The sequence below is a fragment of the Dipodomys merriami genome, unplaced genomic scaffold (assembly GCF_024711535.1).
Source record: "Dipodomys merriami isolate MVZ:Mamm:240054 unplaced genomic scaffold, mDipMer1.0.p SCAF_68, whole genome shotgun sequence".
In the NCBI taxonomy this organism is placed as follows: domain Eukaryota; kingdom Metazoa; phylum Chordata; class Mammalia; order Rodentia; family Heteromyidae; genus Dipodomys; species Dipodomys merriami.
The window spans coordinates 3,895,935-3,919,197 of NW_027206268.1; the positions used below are offsets into that span (position 1 = coordinate 3,895,935).

At 64.8% G+C, this 23,263-nt stretch overlaps 1 protein-coding gene across 1 annotated transcript; it reads left to right on the top strand.

Moving 5' to 3' along the window:
• The first annotated feature begins 1,924 nt into the window (after positions 1 to 1,924).
• On the top strand, positions 1,925 to 22,958 carry Esyt3 (extended synaptotagmin 3). Its single transcript, XM_070005298.1, has 23 exons — positions 1,925 to 2,242; positions 10,469 to 10,510; positions 11,428 to 11,562; positions 12,950 to 13,026; positions 13,212 to 13,278; positions 13,656 to 13,745; positions 13,827 to 13,882; positions 14,082 to 14,202; positions 14,603 to 14,773; positions 14,913 to 14,995; positions 15,177 to 15,225; positions 15,342 to 15,428; positions 15,545 to 15,610; positions 15,692 to 15,754; positions 16,001 to 16,069; positions 16,145 to 16,231; positions 16,308 to 16,460; positions 16,597 to 17,297; positions 17,652 to 17,744; positions 17,844 to 17,978; positions 18,190 to 18,295; positions 18,407 to 18,456; positions 21,349 to 22,958. The coding sequence occupies exons 1-23, from the start codon at positions 1,925 to 1,927 to the stop codon at positions 21,383 to 21,385; spliced, it is 2,856 nt and encodes a 951-aa protein (XP_069861399.1). The 3' UTR covers positions 21,386 to 22,958.
• Positions 22,959 to 23,263: the final 305 nt, after the last annotated feature.

Here is a 23,263-nt window from a genome sequence, read left to right on the forward strand (position 1 = left end):
CTCAGCTCTTCAGCTCAAGCCGAGCACTCTACCACGTTGAGCCACAGCATCACTGTTGGTTTTCTGGTGGTTTTTTTTGGAGACCAGAGTCTCATGGGCTGGGTTTGAACTGGGATCCTCATATCTCAGCCTCCTGAGTGGCTGGAATGACAGGCAGGGGAATTTTCTAGGCAACTGTTTTCTTGAGTTCTCTGGCTCTAAACCTTCCCACTGGAGTCAGCCTGACTCCTGTGGACACTTAGTGCTGGAGGGTACCCCCCCACCTCATGCCTTATAGACACGGTCCACCTGCTTGAGCCCTAATGGGGAGACGGGTGGTGTGTGTGTGTGTGTGTGTGCAAATGTAGGGTCCCCCAAGAAGGCCTTTTAGAAAAGTCTGTCTACTTTTTCTTCTCACCAGATCCCACCCCGGCTTATTCAGTCTGCAGCCCACAGCCACAAAGTGTTGTAAGGGAAGGATCTTCCCCAATCAAAAATGGAACTTTCTAGATGGATTTCCAAGGACCCATTTGGGTCAGTGGACCTCGGAGTGTAGTCAGAGCCACATGTCCCCCTGGGAACTTGTAATAAGAAAGCTAATTCTCCCACCGCAGGCCTTTTGGGTATTCAGTTTGGGGGTGAGGGCCGGGTCTGCTGCGTGCAAAGCCCCATGGGTTTTCATCTGGAGCCTCACTGGGCTTTTGGGGACCCCCTACCTGGTTTGGGGTCCCCCTCTTCTATATACATATATGTAATTATATATAATAAATATTTTATATACAAAAATATATTATAAATATATAATATATAATGTATATGTTTATATATGATTATATAATATATAAAACATACTTCTATTTATGTATCATAGCATATATAAGTATATATTATAATATATAATAATATATACATATAAGATATAATATATACAAATATATTAGATGTAACTGCACACACGCTTGGGTTGGGTGGTCGGATGGTGGCCGCCCCATCAGCTATATCTAAGTCCTAATCTTCCAGTACCTGTGATGTGTTTTTGTTTGGAAACAGGGTCTCTGCAGATGTCATTAAGCGAGGGAGGTCCAGGGAGACCATGTTGCATTCAGAGCTGGCCCTGAACCCCAAGTCCTCCTGAGACAAGGAGCAGTGATGGAGCCCCGGGGTGGAAGACAGCTCCGGTGCCCGCAGCCCACGACCAGAAGACGAGGGACAGAGGAGCAGCGTCGGGCAGGTGCTTGGCTGCCCCTTAGGCCAGGCCTGGGCACTGGGGCCCCGCCCGTCTCCCTGGGCCCGCCCCTGGCAGGGGCGGAGACTTCGGGCTCCGCCCAGATCGGCCTAATTTCCCTGGGCCCGCCTCCAGCCCGGTGTCCACGCCTCTTTCCCCTGGTCGGCCCAGCTCACCTGAACATCCAGCCACGCCCCTGTGCCTTGGCCACGCCCCGGGGGCGGAGACTGTTGGGCTGCTAGGGCCCCGCCCCCTCAAGCTCACCCCCACTGGGCTCTCCTTAACCATGGCCACGCCCCTTCCCCTGGGCCCCCGCCTTAGGAGTCGGGAACCTCTGGCTTCCTGGACCTTCCCCCTCGCGGCCCCGCCCATCTCTCCCCTGAACCACGGCCGAGCCTCTAAGTCCCTTGACTCCGCCCCAGAAAACAGGTCCCTCGTGCTTCCTGGGCCTCGCCCAGCAATTCCTTACCCTGGCCCCGCCCCCGTCTCCTGGCTCCGCCCCGGGGGGCGGAGACTTCGTGCGCCCAGCTCTTCCTAACCCTGGCCCCGCCCTTGTCTCGTGGCCCCGCCCCAGGGGGCGGAGACCTCGTGCTTCCTGGGTCCCCCGCGGCCCCGCCCACTCTCGCCTAACTCCCGGGCACCGCGGCGCTGAGGAGAACGCGCCCGGACGTCACGGTGCGCGGGATCGATCGCGCGCGAAGCCGGCGGGGAGGTCGCGAGATGCACGCGGAGGCGCCGGGCCCGGCCCCGTGCGCCCCCGGGCCCCCCGAGGCCCCGCGCCCCGAGCCGCGCCCGCCCGGCCGGCTGCTGCGGGCGCTGCGGGGCCCGGCGCGCCTGCTGCTGTGCGCGGCGCCGCTGTACCTGGCCGGGTACCTGCGGCTCAGCGTCACCTGGCTGGCGCTCGGCGCGCTGCTGTGGACCTGGTGGCGCCGGAACCGCCGCGCCAAGCGGGGCCGCCTGGAGGCCGCCTTCGCCCTGCTGGAGCGCGAGCGCGGGCTGCTCGGCGGCGGGGCGCGGGGCGAGCTCCCGGAGGCCGGGGTGAGCGGGGCGCGGGGCGGCGGGGCGCGGGGCGAGCTCCCGCAGGCCGGGGTGAGCGGGGCGCGGGGCGGCGGGGCGCGGGGCGCGGGGCGAGCTCCCGGAGGCCGGGGTGAGCGGGGCGCGGGGCGGCGGGGCGCGGGGCGGCGGGGCGCGGGGCGAGCTCCCGGAGGCCGGGGTGAGCGGGACGCGGGGCGGCGGGGCCGGGGGCGGCGGGGCGCGGGGCGAGCTCCCGGAGGCCGGGGTGAGCGGGGCGCGGGGCGGCGGGGCGGCGGGGCGCGGGGCGCGGGGCGAGCTCCCGGAGGCCGGGGTGAGCGGGGCGCAGCGCGGCGGGGCCGGGGGCAGCGGGGCCGGGGTGCGGGACGAGCCCCCGCCGGCCGGAGTGAGCGGGGCGCGGGGTGGCGGGGCCGGGGGCAGCGGGGCGCGGGGCGGCGGGGCGCGGGGCGAGCTCCCGGAGGCCGGGGTGAGCGGGGCGCAGCGCGGCGGGGCCGGGGGCAGCGGGGCCGGGGTGCGGGACGAGCCCCCGCCGGCCGGAGTGAGCGGGGCGCGGGGTGGCGGGGCCGGGGGCAGCGGGGCGCGGGGCGGCGGGGCGCGGGGCGAGCTCCCGGAGGCCGGGGTGAGCGGGGCGCGGGGCGGCGGGGCGCGGGGCGAGCTCCCGCAGGCCGGGGTGAGCGGGGCGGCGGGGCGCGGGGCGGCGGGGCGAGCTCCCGCAGGCCGGGGTGAGCGGGGCGCGGGGCCGGGGGCGGCGGGGCGCGGGGCGGCGGGGCGCGGGGCGAGCTCCCGCAGGCCGGGGTGAGCGGGGCGCGGGGCGGCGGGGTCGGGGGCGGCGGGGCCGGGGCGCGGGGCGAGCTCCCGCAGGCCGGGGTGAGCGGGACGCGGGGCGCGGGGCGAGCTCCCGCAGGCCGGGGTGAGCGGGGCGCGGGGCGGCGGGGCCGGGGGCAGCGGGGCCGGGGTGCGGGACGAGCCCCCGCCGGCCGGGGTGGGCGGGGCGGCGGGGCCGGGGCGCGGGACGGGCTCCGCCAGCTGGGGCGCGCGGGGCGCGGCGCCTCAGGTCCTAAGAACCGCCCCCCCACCTCCAGACGAGGTCTGGTCCCCGCCGCGAGGCCCGGGCGCGGGGTCCTCGGCTGCGGGTGGGCCGGGACGTGTTCTCAGCAGCGCAGGCCCCGGGGTCGGGGTGCAGAGGCCCCGGGGGTCGGGGTGCAGAGGCCCCGGGGGTCGGGGTGCAGAGGCCCCGGGGTCGGGGTGCAGAGGCCCCGGGGTTGGGGTGCAGAGGCCCCGGGCTGCTCCGGGCCGCCCCTCCCCTCCCCGTCCCTCCGCAGCCCGCCTGGCCCCGCCGCACGTGTCGGCGATCGGAGCCTCTGAGTGGGTTTCAGCTGTTGTTGTTGTTGTTGTTGTTGGTCGTGGGGCCTGAACTCTGGGCCTGGGCGCTGTCCCTCAGCTCTTCAGCTCAAGGCCAGCGCTCTACCCCTTGAGCCGCAGCGCCACTTCTAGGTTTTTCTGCTTATGTGGTGCTGAGGAATCGAACCCAGGGCCTCGCGCCTGCGAGGTGAGCGCTCTACCCCTGAGCCACCTTCCCAGCCCTGTGAGACTGTATCTCCAGTGAACCAGCAAAAAGCTGGACGTGGCCCAAGTGGTAGAGCGCTCGCCTTGAGCCGAAGAGCTCGGGAGCGTAGACTGCGGGAGTCCCCCGGTCTCGGCGCCTTCTTTCTGCGTTTCTGAGGCCAGAGCCCACGTGGAAAAGCCTGGAAAAGCCTGGCTTGTGGGGTCTGCGGACCTCAGGGCCTGGGTAAGCTTCGTCTGGGTGGGGGTGCCGGTGACCCCGCTGTAAGGCACTGTGAGCCGGGCCGGGCGGCGTGTGCAGCAAGATCAGGTGGAGGCAGGGAGGACGGAGGTGGCGTTTGATGGTGCAGGCCGCAGGAGGCCTTGGAAGGCTTTGCAGAGAGCAGGGAGGGAGGAGAGAGGCCCGTGGGGACCGTGGGGGGAGCCCAGCAGGGCAGGGGAGGCCGGTCCCACCTCTAGGCGGTCCTGACCTCCACAGGGGTGCAGGGAAGGTGTGGGGTTTTCCCGCGCCCGCCGCTGGGAACGGGGCTCCAGAATGCGGAGCAGGTGCGTCTGTGGAGACTGGGTATCCGTGGACTCCTGGGGAAAGTGTGCATGTAGATCTGCGTGTGTGCGTGCGCGTGTGCACACGCGCCAGTGCCAGTACAGGTGCTTGAACTCTGGGCCTGGGCGCTGTCCCTCAGCTCTTCAGCTCAAGGCCAGCGCTCTGCCACTTGAGCCACAGCGCCACTTCTGGTTTTCTGGGGGTTCGTTGGAGAGAAGAGGCTCACGGAGTTTCCTGCCCAGGCTGGCTTTGAACCTCAATCCTTAGGTCTCAGCCTCCTCGGTAGCTGGGATTACAGGCGTGAGCTACGGATGCCCAGCTCCCTTTCAGGAGCACTGACTGCGGCGAGGCACCCAGACCCTGCCTTAGAGTTCACTCTGTGGTGCAGGAACTCCAGCCGGGCTGCTGCCGGGTGCACACTCACCGCTGGGCCTCCCGGCCACGGCCTCTCGTCCTAGCAGAGGATTGGCGCCCGGTCCCGTGATCCCCGTCTGTTTTCGGGATATCACAGAGCCAGCTGGGGTGGCTGCTTTGTTGGGCTGACTAGAAGCAGGTACGCAGTGAGTGCCTTGCCTGGCTAGTGGCCGTTTGGTAGGAGGTTGCCCGGGGCAGGTGAGAGCAGATGGGACAGAGAGCCTGAGCATTGTGCGTGTGGTTTGGGCCAGCTGGTGGCGGTCAGTTGGCAGCGCTGTGAGGCGATCACCACTGTGTGTCCGCTGGCTGGTGCGGGGCAGGGACTTGGCACCTGGTGTGTGTTGGGGGCTCAGGCCCCCTCTCTCCTCTGGATTATCCAATCCCAAGTTGCCTTTTCTCTGGGCCTCACACCCCCCACGGGAGCTGTTTCCAGCCTTCCTTGTCCGTCTTCCCTCTAACCAGATGTGCGCCACATCTGGCCAGAACCACAGAAAGAAAATGTGTGCTTAGGGTTTTTGTTTTGTTTTGGCGGCAGGGGTCTGTCCTCGGGCTTGGACTCTGGGCCTGGGTGCTGTCTCTGAGCTCTTTTGCTCTACCGCTTTGAGCCACAGTTCCACTTCTGGTTTTCTGGTGGTTTACTGGAGATAAGACTTATGTATCACAGGGGCTGGGAAGGTGGCTCAGCTCAGTGGTAGAGCGCTTGCCTTGCATGCCTGAGGCCCTAGGTTCGATTCCTCAGCACCACATAAGTAAAATGAAAAAAGCTGGAAGTGGCGCTGTGGCTCGAGTGGTAGAGCGCTAGCCTTGAGCTGAAGAGCTGAGGGACAGCGCCCAGGCCCAGAGTTCAAGCCCCATGACCGGGCCCCCCCCCCAAAAAAAAGACTTATGTATCACAGTGACTTTTCAACCTGGGCTGGCTTCGAACCGTGATCCTCAGATCTCAGCCTCTTGTGTAGCTAGGATGACAGGTGTGAGCTACTTGCGCCCAGGTTGCTTAGCTTTTCCAACTCAGGGCTCATGCTCTGCCACTTGAGCCACACCTCCACTCGTGGCCTTTTGCTGGTTAATTGGAGAAAAGAGTCCCTCAGTTTTGTCTGTCCAGGTTGGCTTTGAACTTTGATCTTCAGATCTCAGCCTTCTGAATAGTTAGGATTACAGGCCCGAGCCACTAATTCCAGGCTACGTTATTTTTTATTTTTATTTTTAGCCTGTCTTGGGGCTTGAACTCAGGGCCTGGGCAATGTCCCCGAGCTGCTTTTGCTCAAGGCTAGTGCTCTACCACTTGAGCCACAGCACCACTTCGGCTTTTTCTGTGTATGTGGTACTAAGGAATCGAACCCCGGGTTCCATGCGTGCACTCTGCCACTGAGCCACCTTCCCAGCCTTTTTTTTTTTTTTTTTTTTTTTAAATAATTCTCATAATGATCTCAAGCTCTTGCTTGGCTTTTTTCTTGGCTCATAGCTGGCGCTCTACCACTTAAGCCACAGTGCCACTTCTGACTTTTTGGTGGTTAATTCGAGAGTCTTCTGGACTTTTCTGCCTAGGCTGGCTTGTTGGACTGTGATCCTCAGATCTCAGCCTCCTGAGCAGCTGGGATTACAGGTGTGAGCCAGTAGCTGGAACTGGCGCTTCTGTTAACGAGCGGGAGTAAAGGCAGCCGCTGCTCTGCGCAGGCCTGGGCGCTGACTCGTGCGACCCGAGCCTCAGAACTGAGGAGGGCTTGGAGTGAGGGGCTCGCTCTCCTGGGGGCCCCTTGGGTGGTGACTCGCGCTGGCCCGGCCCCGCGCTGGTCATCAGGGAGGAGAGATGCTTCATAGACTTGTCACGTCGCAAGAGGTGTGTGGGTGTCCCTCTGTCCCTGCCCGGCCCAGCCACGCCAGACACCTCCGTTCCCCCTGCCCCCTCGGCCAGCACTTGTGGGGGGCGTGTAAGGTGTGAGGGCCACAGGCACCAGCGACGCGCGTCTGCCCGGCCCTCGGGAAACCCACGAGCAAAACAGCCACTCTGCCACTAGACCAGCGGCCTGTGCTCGAGCGGCTGGAGCGGTCACCTGGGCCAGAAGGGTGCGATGGCGGTAATCCCAGCTGCTCCCCAGGTAGCTGGGATTACAGGTGTGCGCCACTTCACTGGCTGAGCACGTAACACAGATTCCTTTGGTATTTGCAAATGGTTGGTGGAGGTGTGTGGGCGAGGGGTGGTTCCTGCCTCCATCTGGAATGTTCCCTCTGATGTACCATCCTCTGCCATCCGGGGTCTCGTGAGTCACCCCGCAGGCCTGAGGCTTTGGGCTGGGCTGTTATCCCTCCCCTCTGCCCCTCCGGCCCTGGCCCTGCCAGTCTTCCCGTCAGTCTTGTCCTCTGGGCGGAATGTTCTTTTCAGGCAGGGCACATGCTGCTTCTCTGACCTCTGCCCTCAGCGCCTAAGTCGGTGCCCAGCCCATGGTGAAGTCAACAGAACTCCGTGGCGTGGACACCGCAGCGAGTCCTGTGTAAATCTCACTCCGTGGCTCGCTCCCGTGGCTCATGGACTTTCAGCGGTGGTACTGGGTTTTGAACTCAGGCTCTCATGCTTGCTAGATAGGTGCTTTGCTGCTGAGCTATGCCTTCACTCTGTTTTTTGCTGGTTAGTGTGTGTGTGTGTGTGTGTGTGTGTGTGTGAGTACGTGCGTGCGCGCCAGTCCTAGGACTTGAACTCCGAGCCTGGGCGCTGCCCCTGAGCCTTTCTGCTGAAGGCGACCACTTGAACCGCAGCACCACTTCCTACTTTTTTTGTGTGTGGTTCATGGGAGATCAGTCAGTCTCATGGACTTTCCTGCCTAGACTGGCTTTGAACCACAGTCCTCAGATCTCTGCCTCCTGAGTAGCTATGGTGTGAGCCACCAGTACCAGCTCAAAGCTCAGAAACATTTTGTTGTTGTTTGTTGGTCGTGGGGCCTGAGCTCTGGGCCTGGGCGCTGTCCCTCAGCTCTTCAGCTCAAGGCGAGCGCTCTACCACTTGAGTCACAGCTTCACTGTTGGGATGGTTCTTCGGAGATCAGAGTCTCATGGGCTGGCTTAGAACTGCGATCCTCAGATCTCAGCCTCCTGAGTAGCTAGGATGACAGGCGTGAGCCACCAGCGCCTGCTCTCCCGATATGCCACGTCCTAGTTGATGAATGGTAATAGGAGGGGTGCAGGGATTCCCAGGCCAGCCTTTCCTCATGTCATGCGGCTTAGAGTTCGGGTGTGCCCTGTGCAGTGCACGCACATCCGCGATGCTGTCCTTGGCTCAGGAACATACACGCCCTGCAGAGGAGCTACGCTCTTACTGCGTGTAATACCAGCTTCCCCTCCCATTTCCCGTGACCGTGAGTGCCGCCTGTCTGTCCACTGCAGCCCAGTCTGTCCCAGCGGAGTCGCCGCTGGTAGACGCTTCCGAATCTCACAGACATCAGGCTGTTGTCTTAGTTTTTTAACGGTGTTTGTGCTGGTGCTGGGGCTTGACCTCAGGGCCTGGGCGCTGTCCCTGAGCTGCTTTTTGCTCAAGGTAAGCGCTCTACCCCTTGAGCCACAGCGCCACTTCCTGCTTTTTGATAGTTCATTGGAGATAAGAGTTTCATGGAGTTTTCCTGCCCGGGCTGGCTTTGAACCACGATCCTCAGATCTCAGCCTCCTGAGTAGTGAGGATGACAGGCGTGAGCCACCGGCGCCCAACCACATTGCAAGTTTTAGGAGGGACCTCAGGCGGGGGAGGTGGCTCAGTGGTAGAGCGCTCACCTCGCATGCATGGAGCCCTGGGTTCGATTCCTCAGCACCCCATGAACTGAAAAAGCCAGAAGTGGCACTGTGGCTGAAGTGGTAGAGCGCTCGCCTTGAGCTGAAGAGCTGAGGGACAGCGCCCAGGCCCAGAGCTCAAACGCTAGGACTGGCCAAAAAATAAAGGGGGTGTGTGGAGGGGAACCTCAGAGAGAAGGGCCATCTTGCCAGCGTTGTCCGCTCAGGCGAGGTGCGGTGCTGGCTGGAGGTTACGTCTCTTCTTGCTTGGCACAACATAAAAACATCTGTGCTGGCACGACCCGTCCCCCTGCCCGGAGCCCCGCCATGCCCGGAGCGCACCGACATCCGCCGGGCGCACCCTGGCGTCTCACCGAGGAGGCAGTGGGCGGCGGCTCAGGAATCTCTCGTCTGGCCAGCTCCCCGGGATGAGAGGAACCCGCCCAGGCCCGCACTGGCCCGGTGGGTGGGTGTGGGGCAGCCGGCTCTGCAGGGCCGTCCTCGCTCCCCTCCCCCTCTCCCTGTGCCGGGGGAGCCGGGGCCTCGCTCCCCTCCCCCTCTCCCTGTGCCGGGGGAGCCGGGGCCTCGCTCCCCTCCCCCTCTCCCTGTGCCCGGGGGAGCCGGGGCCTCGAGCCTCTTTGCAGTCTGTGCGTGCAGTTGCGCACGCATCCATTCGTGCATCTGTTCGTGCATCCATTCACATCTCTGTGCATATCCTTCCCTTCTCTCATCCCATGCATGTGCATGCACGTGTGCAGTCGCCTGTCCATTCCTGCATTTTTTTGGGGGGGTCCGGTCGTGGGGCCTGAACTCTGGGCCTGGGCGCTGTCCCTCAGCTCTTCAGCCCAAGGCGAGCGCTCTACCACTTGAGCTACAGCGCCACTTCCGGCTTTTTCCTTTTTGCTTATGTGGTATTGAGGAATCGAACCCAGGGCCTCATGCATGCAAGGCAAGCGCTCTACCACTGAGCCACCTTCCCAGCCCTCGTACCTCCTTTTGTGCATTCATTCCCACACCCGCACACGCAGCACATGGCGTCACGGAGCTGTTCTTGGTGGGCGCGGGCATGGGCACCTCTCCAGACCCTGTCTAGCGGGAACAGCAGGAGGCTGGCACGAGGGAGACCATCTACATCCGGGAAGAAGGGAAGCGTGAGGTGGCTCGTGTGCGGGCTGGGGAGCCAGGGGACCGGACTGGGTGGGGCTCGGGGGGAGGGGGCCTCAGGACCCCCCACCTGCCCCAGCCTGTTATTACATAATGATGGGAAATGGCTTCTTAGCTAGGTCTGCATTCACTTCTTCCTCCTTCCTCTTTGTCTCTCTTCTCTTGGCAACCCTGGGTTTGAACTCGGGGCCGTCTGACGCCTGTACGCAGGTACTGTGCTGCCGAGCCCGGTCTTCAGTCCTTTTGCACGGGGTTTGAGACGGGGTGTCCCTTGCTGCCTCATCGTGTGTCATGACCGCCATCCTCCCGGTTTTGCTTTCTGTTGGGACGGACCCGGCTTTTTCTCGGGGAGATGGTGGAGTCACGGGGACTGTTGCGCCCCAGAACGGCGACCCTCTTGATCCCAGCCCCTTGCAGCTAGGATGGCGGCCTGAGCCGACGCAGAGACCCGGCGCCTGTGTCCACCCAGGAGGGATGCGGGCTGGGTGTGTGAGGCGTGAGCTGGGGTCGAGCCTGGGGCCCCCTTGCTCATTTGCATATGCAAAGTAGCAGTCCCCAAACGGCCCCCTCCCCTCCCTCCTCTCCCCTTCCTTTCCCCACAGCCCAGCAGGTGGCAGAGGAGAGGGGAGAGCAACAGGGGTGCCGTGTCCCCTGATAGCCATAAGGGGTGGATAGGGAGGGGGCCAGAGCGCAGACCCCTGAGAACCCGCCCAGGGCAAGGCCGGACGGCCAGCCAAGGCCCGGTGCCCCAGCCTGCACTTCCGCTCTGAAGCTGGCTCCTGCTTCCTTTCTAGATTCGCTTCCCAGACGTGGAGCCAGTTGAGTGGGCCAACAAGGTGAGGTCAGGGGGTGGGGGGATGGAGTCCCTGGGCTGCACCTAACACGGGGTGAAGACACCCCCCCCCACTCACCAGGACAGCTTGTTTTTGGTCAGTTGTGGGGCTTGAACTCTGGGCCTGGGCGCTGTCCCTGAGCCATCGTGCTCAAGGCGAGCTCTACCACGAGCCACAGCGCCACTTCCAGTTTGCAAGTAACGGGAGGTAACAGGCTCAGGGGCTTTCCTCGCCTGGGCTGGCTTTGAACCGCCATCCTCCCATCTCAGCCTCCAGGGTAGCTGGGGTGACAGGCGGGAGCCGCCGGCGCTCGGCCTTCTTTTTTTTTTTTTTTTTTTTTTTTGGACTGTTTTAAGGGTGTTCAGTAGGGATTGGCGCATGCATAGTCATGGCAGAAAGGTGGAGAAAACCAGAGCCCTCCCCACCTGGAATCTTCTGTGCCTCCCGCTGTTCTGGCAGGAGGCCTGGCCCAACAGCAGGAATGACTCGGCCAGACCGCAGAAAGCACTGTCTTGGTGGTTGTTGGGCTGAGCTGGCGGTCTCCCGTTTCCAGACTTGTCATTGCCATGGGCATCCGAAACGCCTCCGAGCGCCTGGCCATTTCATAGGGGCCGTATGAGCACACACAAGTTACGAGGTTGAGCCGGGCACTAGTGGCGCACGCCTGTCATCCCAGCTACTCAGGGGGCTGAGATCTGAGGATCTCGGTTCAAAGCCAGCCTGGGCAGGAGAGTCCATGAGACTCTGATCTCCAGTGAACCACCTGAAAACTGGAAGTGGTGCTGTGGCTCAGAGTGGTAGTGCTCACCGTGATCATGATAGCTCAGGACACACGTGTGTGTACACACAAGCACACACGCTGCTGTAGGAGGGAGGGCGGGGTCCCCATTGCCAGCACAGACAAGGCCTTGGCCCTGCAGATCATCGTGCAGATCTGGCCCTACCTGAGCATGATCATGGAGAGCAAGATCCGGGAGAAACTTGAACCCAAGATCCGGGGCAAGAGCCCTCACTTGCGGACCTTCACCTTCACCAAGCTCTACTTCGGACAGAAGGTGGGTGCCTCCTCCCTCCCCCCAAGGCCTCTGCGTCCTCACACATGATCCTCAGCACACGGCTTCCCTGCAGCCTGGGCGAGTTTGGGAGTCTTGTCCTCCCTCGTTCAGACCCCGCACGGGTGCCTTGGCAGTGTCTCAGGTGCTACACGCCCTGCCGTGGTGGATGGATTTTTTTGGTGCCAATCCTGGGGCTTGAACTCAGGGCCTGGGGTGCTGTCCCTGAGCTTTTGTGTTCAAGGCTGGTGCTCTACCACTTGAGCCACAGCGCAGCTCCCAGCTTTTTGCTGGTTCAGTGGTGATGAGTCTCCTGGACTTTCTTCTCTGGGCTGGCTTTGAACCATATGGTCCCCAGATCTGAGGATGATAGGCATGACCATCGCCCAGATCCCTCCAGGGGGTTTGGGCCACGCTTCAGCCTTGGGAATCCGGTCGGCACCCCAGTGCCTAGCCTGGCTCGGCCCCCGCCTGGCCTTTCGTGACTTCTGTCCTTGGTCTGCTGGCCGCAGGGCTGTGCAGTGGTGGCGGGATGGGCCTGTGGGCTTCCTGGAAGAAGCCTGCCCCACCTTCCTCCCACCTCCTGTCCTCCCCACTGTGGGGGCCCCCACGAACCCCAGAGCAGCCCCAGACCCCAGTGCTCTGGCTACCCCCAGTTCTTCCTCACCGCCAGCGGTCCAGCTCTGCTCCCCGGTCTGTGCCTGAGACCCCACATTCTCTGAGCTCCTGGTTTACATCTGATTCGGGCCGTCCCTGGGTTTGAACCAGGTGTTCTACCTCTGGGCCATGTCCCCAGCCCCTTTGCAAGCTGGCTAATTTTTTTTGGTCGGTCATGGGGCTTGAACTCTGGGCCTGGGCGCTGTCCCTCAGCTCTTCAGCACAAGGCGAGCGCTCTACCACTTGAGCCACAGCGCCACTTCCGGTTTTCTGGTGGTTCATTGGAGATCAGAGTCTCTCGGACTTCTCCTGCCTGGGCTGGCTTTGAACCGTGATACTCAGAGCTCAGCCTCCAGGGTGGCAAGGGTGACAGGCCTGAGCCATCGGCGCCTGGCCAAGCTGGCTCTTTTGAGATGGTGTGTCTCTTTGGACCCTGGCACACACCTGGACTGCAGTCCTAGTTTACGTTTCCTGCGGTAGCAAAGCGTTGATTGGCGAGGAGCTTTGTGAAGTTCTTACCGGGGCTGGCCACAGCACACCAGGCTGCAGGGAGCGGCGGGTGGGGCTGGCGATGTGGCCTGCTCGCTGCAGGATGGCACAGCAGAGCTGCCTGCGTGCCCAACGAGCCCGCCTCCAGGCCGAGGCCGCCCTGGACCCGGCCCGGGATAGGGCTTGGGGCTGGCGCGGGCTGCAGACGTCCTGCCGCTGACCGCCCTGCCCCCGCCTCCCCCAGTGCCCGCGTGTGAACGGCGTGCAGGTCCACACGGACATGTGCGAGCGCAGGCGGGTGACGCTGGACCTGAAGATCAGGTGAGCCCTGGGCCCGGGAGTAGGGAGCAGGGTCCCGAGGGCTTCCTGGAGGCGGCCAGGTGGGGGGGGGACATGGCGGACACAGGCCAGGACGGAGACCCCCCCAACCCCCGCGCCGGGCCCCCTGTGCCACCCCCGGGAGCTTGGGGCGTCTCTGAGCAGAGCTCTTCCCTCCCCGCCCCCAGCTATGTCGGGGACTGCGAGATCAGCGCCGAGCTGCAGAAGCTGCGGGCTGGCGTGAACGGGATCCAGGTGGGGCGCCTGCGGGAAGCCAGGGTCAGGGCTGGGCAGAGCAAGCAGCTCGAGTTCAAACCCAGGCCCCACGCGTGGGCGCACAGACCCAGGGCCCAGGCACAGGTGAACACAGCACATACAGGTGCACACAGCACGTGCATGCGAACACGCACATGCACACACAGGCCCAGGCGCACACAGCACGTGCATGCGAACACGCACATGCACACACAGGCCCAGGCACGTGTACACAGTGTGTGCATGCGAACACGCACATGCACACACAGGCCCAGGGCCCAGGCCCAGGTGCACACAGCGCGCACATGCACACACGCACAAAGGCGGGGAGGGAGGGCGGCGGGCAGGCCCCCGCCGACTGCGCCTGCGCACCCCAGCTGCAGGGCACGCTGCGGGTCATCCTGGAGCCGCTGCTGGTGGACAAGCCCTTCGTGGGCGCCGTGACCGTGTGCTTCCTGCAGAAGCCGGTGAGCCCCGGGTCCCGCGTGGGAGGCCCTGTGGGACCCCGCGCACCCTCCTCGGCCTCACTGCCGCCCCCTGCCCCGCAGCACCTGCAGATCAACTGGACGGGGCTGACCAACCTGCTGGACGCGCCCGGGATCGAGTGAGCGCCGGGGCGGCGTCCCGCGGGGGGAGGGTGTGCGCACGCGCAGGTGTGTGCATGCGTATATGTATGTGCGCATGTGCGTGTGTATATGTACGCATGTATCTGTGTGCGCATGCGCGTGCCGCAGGCACGGCCGGGTGGAAGGGGGGAGCGGGGTCCCCGGGGCCTGTGCACCGACCCGCGTCCCGGCCCGCAGCGCGCTGACGGAAGGGCTGCTGGAGGAGCTGCTGGCCGCGCACCTGGTGCTGCCCAACCGCGTGACGGTGCCCGTGAAGCGCGGGCTGGACGTGAGCGGCCTGCGCTTCCCGCTGCCCCGCGTGAGTCCCCGCCGCGGGCCGGGCTCGGGCCGGGCCTCACGGGGCGGGTGACGGGCCCGGGCGTGACAGTGCATGCGCACGCATGGCGCACGGGGAGGGTGCGGGGCCCGGGCGTGACAGTGCACGCGCACGCACGTGTGCGCACGGGGTGATGGGGCACGGGGTGATGGGGCCCGGGCGTGACTGCACGCGCACGCACGCACGCGGGCGCACGGGGTGGGTGATGGGGCCCGGGCGTGGCAGTGCACGCGCACGCAGGGCGCACGGGGTGGGTGATGGGGCCCGGGCGTGGCAGTGCACGCGCACGCAGGGCGCACGGGGTGGGTGATGGGGCCCGGGCGTGGCAGTGCACGCGCACGCACGCACGCACGCGGGGCGGGTGACGGCCGGCCGTGCGCAGGGCGTCCTCCGGGTGCACCTGCTGGAGGCGGCGGGGCTGGCGCAGAAGGACAACTTCCTGGGGCTGGGCGGCAAGTCCGACCCCTACGCCAGGGTCAGCGTGGGCCTGCAGCACTTCCGGAGCAGGACGGTCTACCGGAACCTGAGCCCCGTCTGGAACGAGGTGTTCGAGGTGGGCTCACCGCGCCACTTCCGGTTTGGGGTGGTCGCACCGGGCTGGCCTTGAACCGCGATCCTCGCGGACCTCGGCCTCCTGAGCAGCGGGGATCGTGCCCCGGCCCGCAGGCCCACGCGCCCCTGTCCCCTGCCAGTTCCTGGTGTACGAAGTCCCCGGGCAGGACCTGGAGGTGGACCTGTACGACGAGGACACGGATGCAGACGACTTCCTGGGCAGGTGAGGGGGGCCGGCCCGGGACGTGAGAGGCGGCCCTGACCACCTGCAAAAACCGGGGCAGGAGACACGACTCGGGGTAGAGCGCCAGCCCCGTGCGCCCGGCGTGGCGGCCGGTCTTGTGTGCGGGGTGGGGTTGGGGTGTCCCCCCCCCCGCGCCTGAGCCCCCCCTCCTGTGTTGCAGCCTGCAGATCTGCGTGGGGCGCGTGCGCAGCAGCCGCGTGGTGGACGAGGTAGAGGCGGCGGGCGGGCGGGTGCGGGTCACGGCCTCGGCCCTCCCCCGAGGGCGGGGAGCCGGCGTGGGGGTAGGCCCTGACCCCGGAACCCCCCCTCCCCGCCCCGCACACAGTGGTTCCCCCTGGACGACGTCCCCTGCGGGCGGCTGCACCTGCGGCTGGAGTGGCTGGCGCTGCTGGCGGAGCCGGGCGCGGCGGGGGTGAGTGCGGGGGGGGGCGGGGGTGAGTGCGGGGGGCGGGGGTGAGTGCGGGGAGCGGGGGGGGGGGTCCCCTCGGCCCGCACCCCCTGACCGCCGCGTGTGCTGTGCGTCTGCAGGACGCCGACACGGACACCGACACCGCCGTGCTCCTGGTGTTCCTCGAGGGCGCCTGCAACCTGCCGGTGAGCCCCGCACCGCGCATGCCCCGCACGCCCGGGCCTGCGCGCACTCCCTGACACCCCCCCCCCCCCCCCGTGCCGCAGGCCAGCCCCTTCGACTTCCTCGACGCCGAGTACCGCGCCAAGAAGCTGTCCCGGTTTGCCAAGGTACGGGCGGCCCAGGAGGCCGGGGTCACCGCACGGCACCCGCCACCCTGTGCCCCGCCCCGGGCGCTGGGAGGGCGTGGCTGGGCAGGTGGGCGTGGCTGGGCAGTGGGCGGGGCTGAGCGGGTGGGTGGTGCCGAGCGGTGTGGGCGTGGCTGTGCAGTGGGCGGGGCTGAGCGGGTGGGTGGTGCCGAGCGGTGTGGGCGGGGCTGAGCAGTGGGCGGGGCTGAGCGGGCTGTTCCCTCGCAGAACAGAGCGAGCGCCGCCCCCTCCTCCTACGTCACGCTGTCCGTGGGCACGACGACCTGCACGAGCAAGGTGAGCCCCGCCCCCGTGGCCCTGGCCCCGCCCCGGGGGCCGGGCGCTCTTTGACCCCGCCCCCTCCCCCCGCAGACGTGCCCGCACAGCAGGGACCCCGTGTGGAGCCAGGCCTTCTCCTTCCTGGTGCGCCGCGCGCCCGCTCAGTGCCTCCGCCTCCAGGTTTGCCGGGGGCCGGGCCGGGGGTGTGCGGTGTGCGGTGTGACCCCGCTGACCCCCGCGTCCCCGCTCCCCCCAGGTGCTGGACGCCGCGCGGGACGCTGCGGTGCTGGGCGCGCTGGAGCTGCCGCTGCGCCGCGTCCTGGCCTGCGCCGACCTCGCGCTGCAGCGCCGCTTCCCGCTGGAGCGCTCGGGCCTGGGCAGCCTCGTCAGCATGCGGCTGGTGCTGCGGGTGCGCACCCCCCGTCCCCCCCCCGTCCCCCCCCCCCGCCCCGGGGTCAGCCGCGGTGCGCACCCCCCCCCGTCCCCCCCACCGCCCCGGGGTCAGCCCCGGGTGCCCGGCGCTAACCCCGCCCTCCCCGCCGCAGTTCCTGCGCCCCGAGCCCCGGGAGCCGGGGAGCCCGCACGCGGGGCCCGACGCCCCGGAGGAGGCGGCCGCCGCCCCGCGCCCGGCAGCAGAGCAAGCGGATGCCCTGTGCCCCCCGCGCCCCGCCGCCGCCGGGACCCCCCCGCACCCAGGCCCCGCCTCCGACGGGACCTCCCCTCCGTCCAGTCCTGCCGCCAAGGGGAGCCCCCCGCACCCCGGCCCCGCCGCCAAGGGGAGCCCCCCGGGACCCGGCCCCGCCGCCAAGGGGAGCCCCCCGGGACCCGGCCCCGCCGCCAAGGGCAGCCCCCCGCACCCCGGCCCCGCCGCCAAGGGGAGCCCCCCGCGACCCGGCCCCGCCGCCAAGGGCAGCCCCCCGCACCCCGGCCCCGCCGCCAAGGGCAGCCCCCCGCACCCCGGCCCCGCCGCCAAGGGGAGCCCCCCGCGACCCGGCCCCGCCGCCAAGGGGAGCCCCCCGGGACCCGGCCCCGCCTGCGCGCCCGCGGGGAGGAAGGGCGCGGGCCTCGTCCTCCTGGCCGTGCCCGGCCCGCACTCCCCGGGGCCCATCAAGTCCCCCAGGCCCGCGGCCCGCGCCCCGCCCTGGCCGGGCCCCCTCGCGTCCTCGCTGGGCTCCTCGCTCGGCTCCCTCACCTCCTCCCTGGCCTCGTCCCGCTTCGACCTGCCCGACGGCCGCCCGCAGGCTGAGTACGCCGCGCCCCGGGCCGCCTGGTCCCAAGTTTTCTTTTACTGGGGGGGGTGGGGTGGGGGGGCGCCGGTGAGGGACGGCGCGGGCGGGGCTGGAACCAACCCCAGCTCCAAGGCGGCCGGGGGTGTGGCTGGGGGCGGGGCCGTGGGCGGGGCTGGGGCTGTGGCGGGGCCCGCGGGTGTGGCGGGGGCTGCGGGTGTGGCTGTGGCTGGGGCCGGGGGTGGGGCTCGGGCTGTGGGGCTGGGGCTGTGGCGGGGGCCGCGGGTGTGGCGGGGGCCGCGGGTGTGGCTCGGGATGCGGGGCCACGGGTGTGGCGGGGGCAGACCCCAGGGTCTGACGCGCGCTCTCCGCAGCGCCGGGCGGTGGCGGCGGCTCGGCGAGGTGCAGCTGACGGTGCGCTACGTGTGTCTGCGGCGCTGCCTCCGCGTGCTCGTGGGCCGCTGCAGGTGAGGCGGGGGAGGAGGGGGCGCAGCCTCGCGTGCGTGCTCGGGGCCGCTGCGGGCGCGAGAGCCGGCCCCGCAGCGCCACAGCCCGCCGTCCCGCAGGGACCTGACGCCGAGCCGCAGCGGCGGCCTCGCCGACCCCTACGTCCGCGTCTACCTGCTGCCCGACACCGGCTGGGCCGGCCGCCGGCGCACGGCCGTGAGGCCCCGCACGCTCGAGCCCGTGTTCGACCACACGTAAGCGGCCGCCAGCCGGGGCCGGCCCCCGCGCACCCCCGTCCTCTCCCCCGGTCTCACCCGCGCCCCGTCTCCCCGCGCCCCCCCATTCTCTTCCCCCCAGCCGCGTCCTCCCCGCGCCCCGGCGTCCGGTTCGAGGTCGGGAGGTCGGACGGGGGGTGGGGAGGGCCGGGGGAGGAGGACGGGCGGGAACCGGCGCCGCCTCTCGCAGGTTCGAGTTTTCTCTGCCCCTGGAGGAGGCGCAGCGGCGGGCGCTGGACGTGGCGGTGAAGAGCCGCCGGCCGCCGGGCTCACGCCGCCGGAAGGAGCTGGGGAAGGTGGGCGGGGCCAGGCGGGTGGGGCGGGGCCGGTTGTGGGTGGGCGGGGCCAGGAGGGGCGGGGCCGGGTGGGCCGGCGCCTCCGCAGAGGCTCAGGCTTGGCTCGCGCAGGTGCTGGTGGAGCTGCAGGAGGAAGACCTCATCAGGGGCTTCTCCCGGTGGTGAGTGCGCCTGGCCCCAAGCCCAGCACACCCCAACATATACCACACACCACACCAGAACCACCTCACACCCCAACACACCATACACCCCGACACACACCCAATCTACCATTGACCCCCACACCACACTCCATATCCCACACCCCAACACACCATACACCACATCACACCAATCCACCCCCAATCCACCCCACACCCCCAAACATACTCCACACCCCACACCACCCCAAACACCATATGCACCCACCACCCCCAACACAACACACCCACACACCACACCCCCCCCACAGCACACACCTAACACACAATATACATACACACCCCTCCTATACCACACACCAATACACCCCAAGCACATCCCATCCCAACACATAGCCCATCCCCGACACACCCATACACACCCCACATCCCCAATGCAGCCCACACCCCAACACACACATCCACCCACATCCATCACACCCAAAACCACCCACAACCATACCCCACACCACACACACCTCCAACATCCCACACCCCCCAACAGACCACACATCCCTCAACACACAGCACACCACACCCCCAATCCACCACACACATAACACACCATATACCCAACCCCCTAGTCCAACCCACACACATCCCACCTCATACACACACCACACACACCCCCACAGCACATCCACCCAACTCACAATACACCACACACACACCCCTCCTACACCAGACCCCAACACATACCCCATCCCCACACAACACACCCCTAGTCCACCCCACACCACACATCTAGCACACAATACACCCCACATTCCTCAACACACCACACACTCCCAATCCACCCCACACATCCAACACATCACACACAGTACACACCACCCCCGACACATACCCCACACCATACACCCCAAATCTACCAGACACCAACAGGTCACACACACCACACATCTCCAACACACCCATATCCCCAATTCAGCCCACACCCAACACCACCCACAACATATACCCCACACCACACACACCTCCAACATCCCACAGCCCCTGACACTACACACCCCAACAGACCACACATCCCACCACACACCCCCAGTCCAACCCACACACATCCCACCCACCCCCACAGCACATACAACCAACTCAATACACCACACACACTACACACCCCACAACACACCCCATGCCCCAAACCACACATCTAGCACACAATATACCCCACATTCGCCAACATACCACACACCCCCAATCCACCCCACATCCAACACATCACACACAGTACATACCCCTCCTACACACCACACCTAACACCCCCAACATACAATACACCGCCCCCAACACATACCCCACACCACACACCCCAACACAGCACACCACACCCCCCAATCCACCACACACATAACCCCCAGTCCAACCCACATCCCCCAACACAACCCAATCCACCAGACACCCCACACATGCCCCAAACCACACATCTAGCATACAATACACCCCACATTTGCCAACACACCACACACCCCCAATCCACCCCACACATCCAACACCCACAGTACACACCACCCCGAACACATACCCTACACTCTACACCCCAACACACCCCACCCCACCCCACATCCCAACATACCACATATACCCAACACCCCACATACCATATACCCCAACAGACCACACCAAACATACCCCCCACACCATACACCACATACCTGCACAGCACACACACCACACACCCTCAATCCACCACACATACAACACATCCCCAATCCAGCCCACACCCCAACCATACCACATACACCCACCACACACATCCAACACACAGTACATACCCCTCCTACACACCACCCACAACATATACCCCACACCACACACACCTCCAACATATCCCACCCCCCAACACTACACACCCCAACAGACCACACCCCCCAATACACCCAATACACAATACACACCCACACCCCTCCTACACCACACCCCAATCCACCCCCCATACACAATACACCCCCACCCCCCCAACACACCACTTACACCCAACAGCCCACGTACCATACCATACCCCCCAATCCACCAGACACCCGACAACCCACACATACCCCACGCTCCAAACCGCACATCTAGCACACCATACACCCTAACCACCCCCAACATATACCACACACCACAGACCCCCAATCCACCCCCCCACAGTTCACACACACAGTACACACCACCCCAACACACCCCCACCCACCTCCATACATACCACATATACCCAGCAGCCCACACACCCCCAACCCACCCCACACCTCAACATACCACATAGCCACCACACTACACACCCACCACCCCACACCCCACCCATACTCCTTGCCCCAAACCACCACACATCTAGCACACCATACACCCCACATTCCCCAACACACCATATACCCAATCCACCCCATATCCTAACATACCACCCCCAACATATACCCCACATCACATCCCAACACCCCCCCAAAACACCACTCCCCAACATACCATATACCCCACACACCACATCCACCCACATCACTACACACCCCAACAGACCACACAGCATACCACACACCATACACCCACAATCCACAACACACCCCACATAGCACATACCCCACAGTACACCCAACACCCCACAACCCAACACCACTCTACACACACCCAACATACCAACACCCCCACCCAATACAACCCACAGTCCATATACATCTCACCCCCAAATACACCCTACTCCCACCACCACAAACACCCCAAACCCAACACACCACACCACCCCCCATATACCCCGCACCCAACACATTCCACGTAATACCTCATATCCAACACCACTCCCAACACCCAACCTACACACACTCCACACCCCACTCCCAACACCTCCCCCCCCCCACACCCCCAATGCACCCAACACAACCCACACCCACGCATGGCTTCCAGGTACGAGCTGACGCCAGATGGACGCCCCGGGGGCTGATGCCAACACCGCTTCTCCACACCATCTCCACGTCCTTGCAGCTGTGCTGAGGGCTCGGCGTCTGAGCAGCCATGGTCCTCCCGGAGCACAGTGCCTCCTAGAGAAGTGGGCAGGCTCTGGAGGCTCCACGCGATGCTGCTGCGTGGTAACTCACGTCTGTGCCCCCGGCCTCCGCACCCAAGGACCACCAGCCTCCGTCCGATGTCCCTCGCACCGTGGTCCTAATCACGCAGGGTCTCCTGCCATTTCCTGAGTGCAGTCACCTCTTCCACTAAGCTGTCTGGCCTCAGTTTCTACTGCAGACTGTGGCTGCGCAGCCATCTCTTCTGTTATACCCGTGCAGCCATAGGATGGGGGACACCAGCTGCACACTCCCACCCACACATGTGCCCTGTGCAAGGACGCTGCGGGACAGAGGTCGCGGTCTACCACCTCCTCCCACCACACAAGGCCTCGAGAAGATGTAACAGGGCCAGTGAAATCACAGGCCTGGTTGTGGCGATGGTGTGGCCAGCCTGTGGGAAGCCGAGCGCTCCTGCCCAGCGGCTGCGGGGCCTTGCCCACACCTGCACACTTGGACCCTAAGGGCTGCCACCACAAGCAGGCACTCAGCACCCACGCCGAGGTCTATGCTACAAACAGCCACACGACCAATTCCAGCAAGGAGGGGAAGGCGGGCGCCACGCGTGGGCAGCACGTGGCGCGGGAGCCAGGGCATGAACCCCTGGCCAACGACAGCAAACGAGCACCTCAACACACAACGCACTTTGACTTGCGGTTTTGGCCCTGATGGCCTGGCTGGTGGGACGCGCACTCACTTGATGGCCAGGACAAGGGCTCGGCGTGCACACTCCCCGTGACCGGCCCGCCCCACCAGACCAGTCCCCGCCCCATGAACTCACATCCTCTCCGCAGGCTCTGACAGGCCCCGCAGGGAGGTGCTCACCTCGCTCTCTCCATCTTGTCCTCCTCCCTTAGCCATGTGGGCATTGACTTCTGGAGCTGATGACAACTGTCCTATGTGCTCACCTGTGCATAGACTCACCCACAGTGCACACACAAATATCACTGTAACCAAGGAAACCAAGAGCCGAGAGGTGACGTGAATGACAGGAGAGAGAGACAGCCTCAGACTGGGGTGGAGGGAGGAAGGAGGCCAGGCTAGTTTATTTGCACATGACACATTGTCTCAGAAGGGGGCGACTGATGGGAGACACTGCACGTAGACGCAGAACTCCATCCCCCTCCCCACACCACTGATGGATGCCAATAAAAAATAGTTTAAAAAGATAACTTACAGGGCTGGGCGTGGGGCTGAGTGGTAGAGTGATCGCCTAGCATGCATGAAGCTCTGGGTTCAATTCCTCAGTACCACAGACAAAGAAAAAGCCGGAAATGGAGCAGTGGCTTAAGTGGTAGAGTGCTAGCCTTGAGCAAAAGCAGCTCAGGGATAGCACCCAGGCCCTGAGTTCAAGCCCCAGGACTGGCAAAAACAACTTGCAAATGACTTTAGAGACCATCTATAAAGACTCATAGGTGCTGCAAAAGCAGATGTCCCATATGTTTCCTTAATAATCAGAATAAATACTGCACTACAGCAACAGCTTGGGCTATACTAACATATACATGGGTGGAACCAGTTTGGAAAATTGGTTGCACACAACATCACGGTGTCACCTGCCTGTGTTTGATCTCCAGCTAAAACAACACCACAAACACTTAAAAACTTTTCAAGTTGCAAAAACAATCCAGGAAAGCCTACACATTGTCAGACTTCAAAAGTTATTTCTAGGGGCTGGAAGGTGGTTCAGTGAAACGGTGCTTGCCTCACACGCATGAGGCCCTGGGTTCCATTCCTCAGCATCACATAAGCAGAAA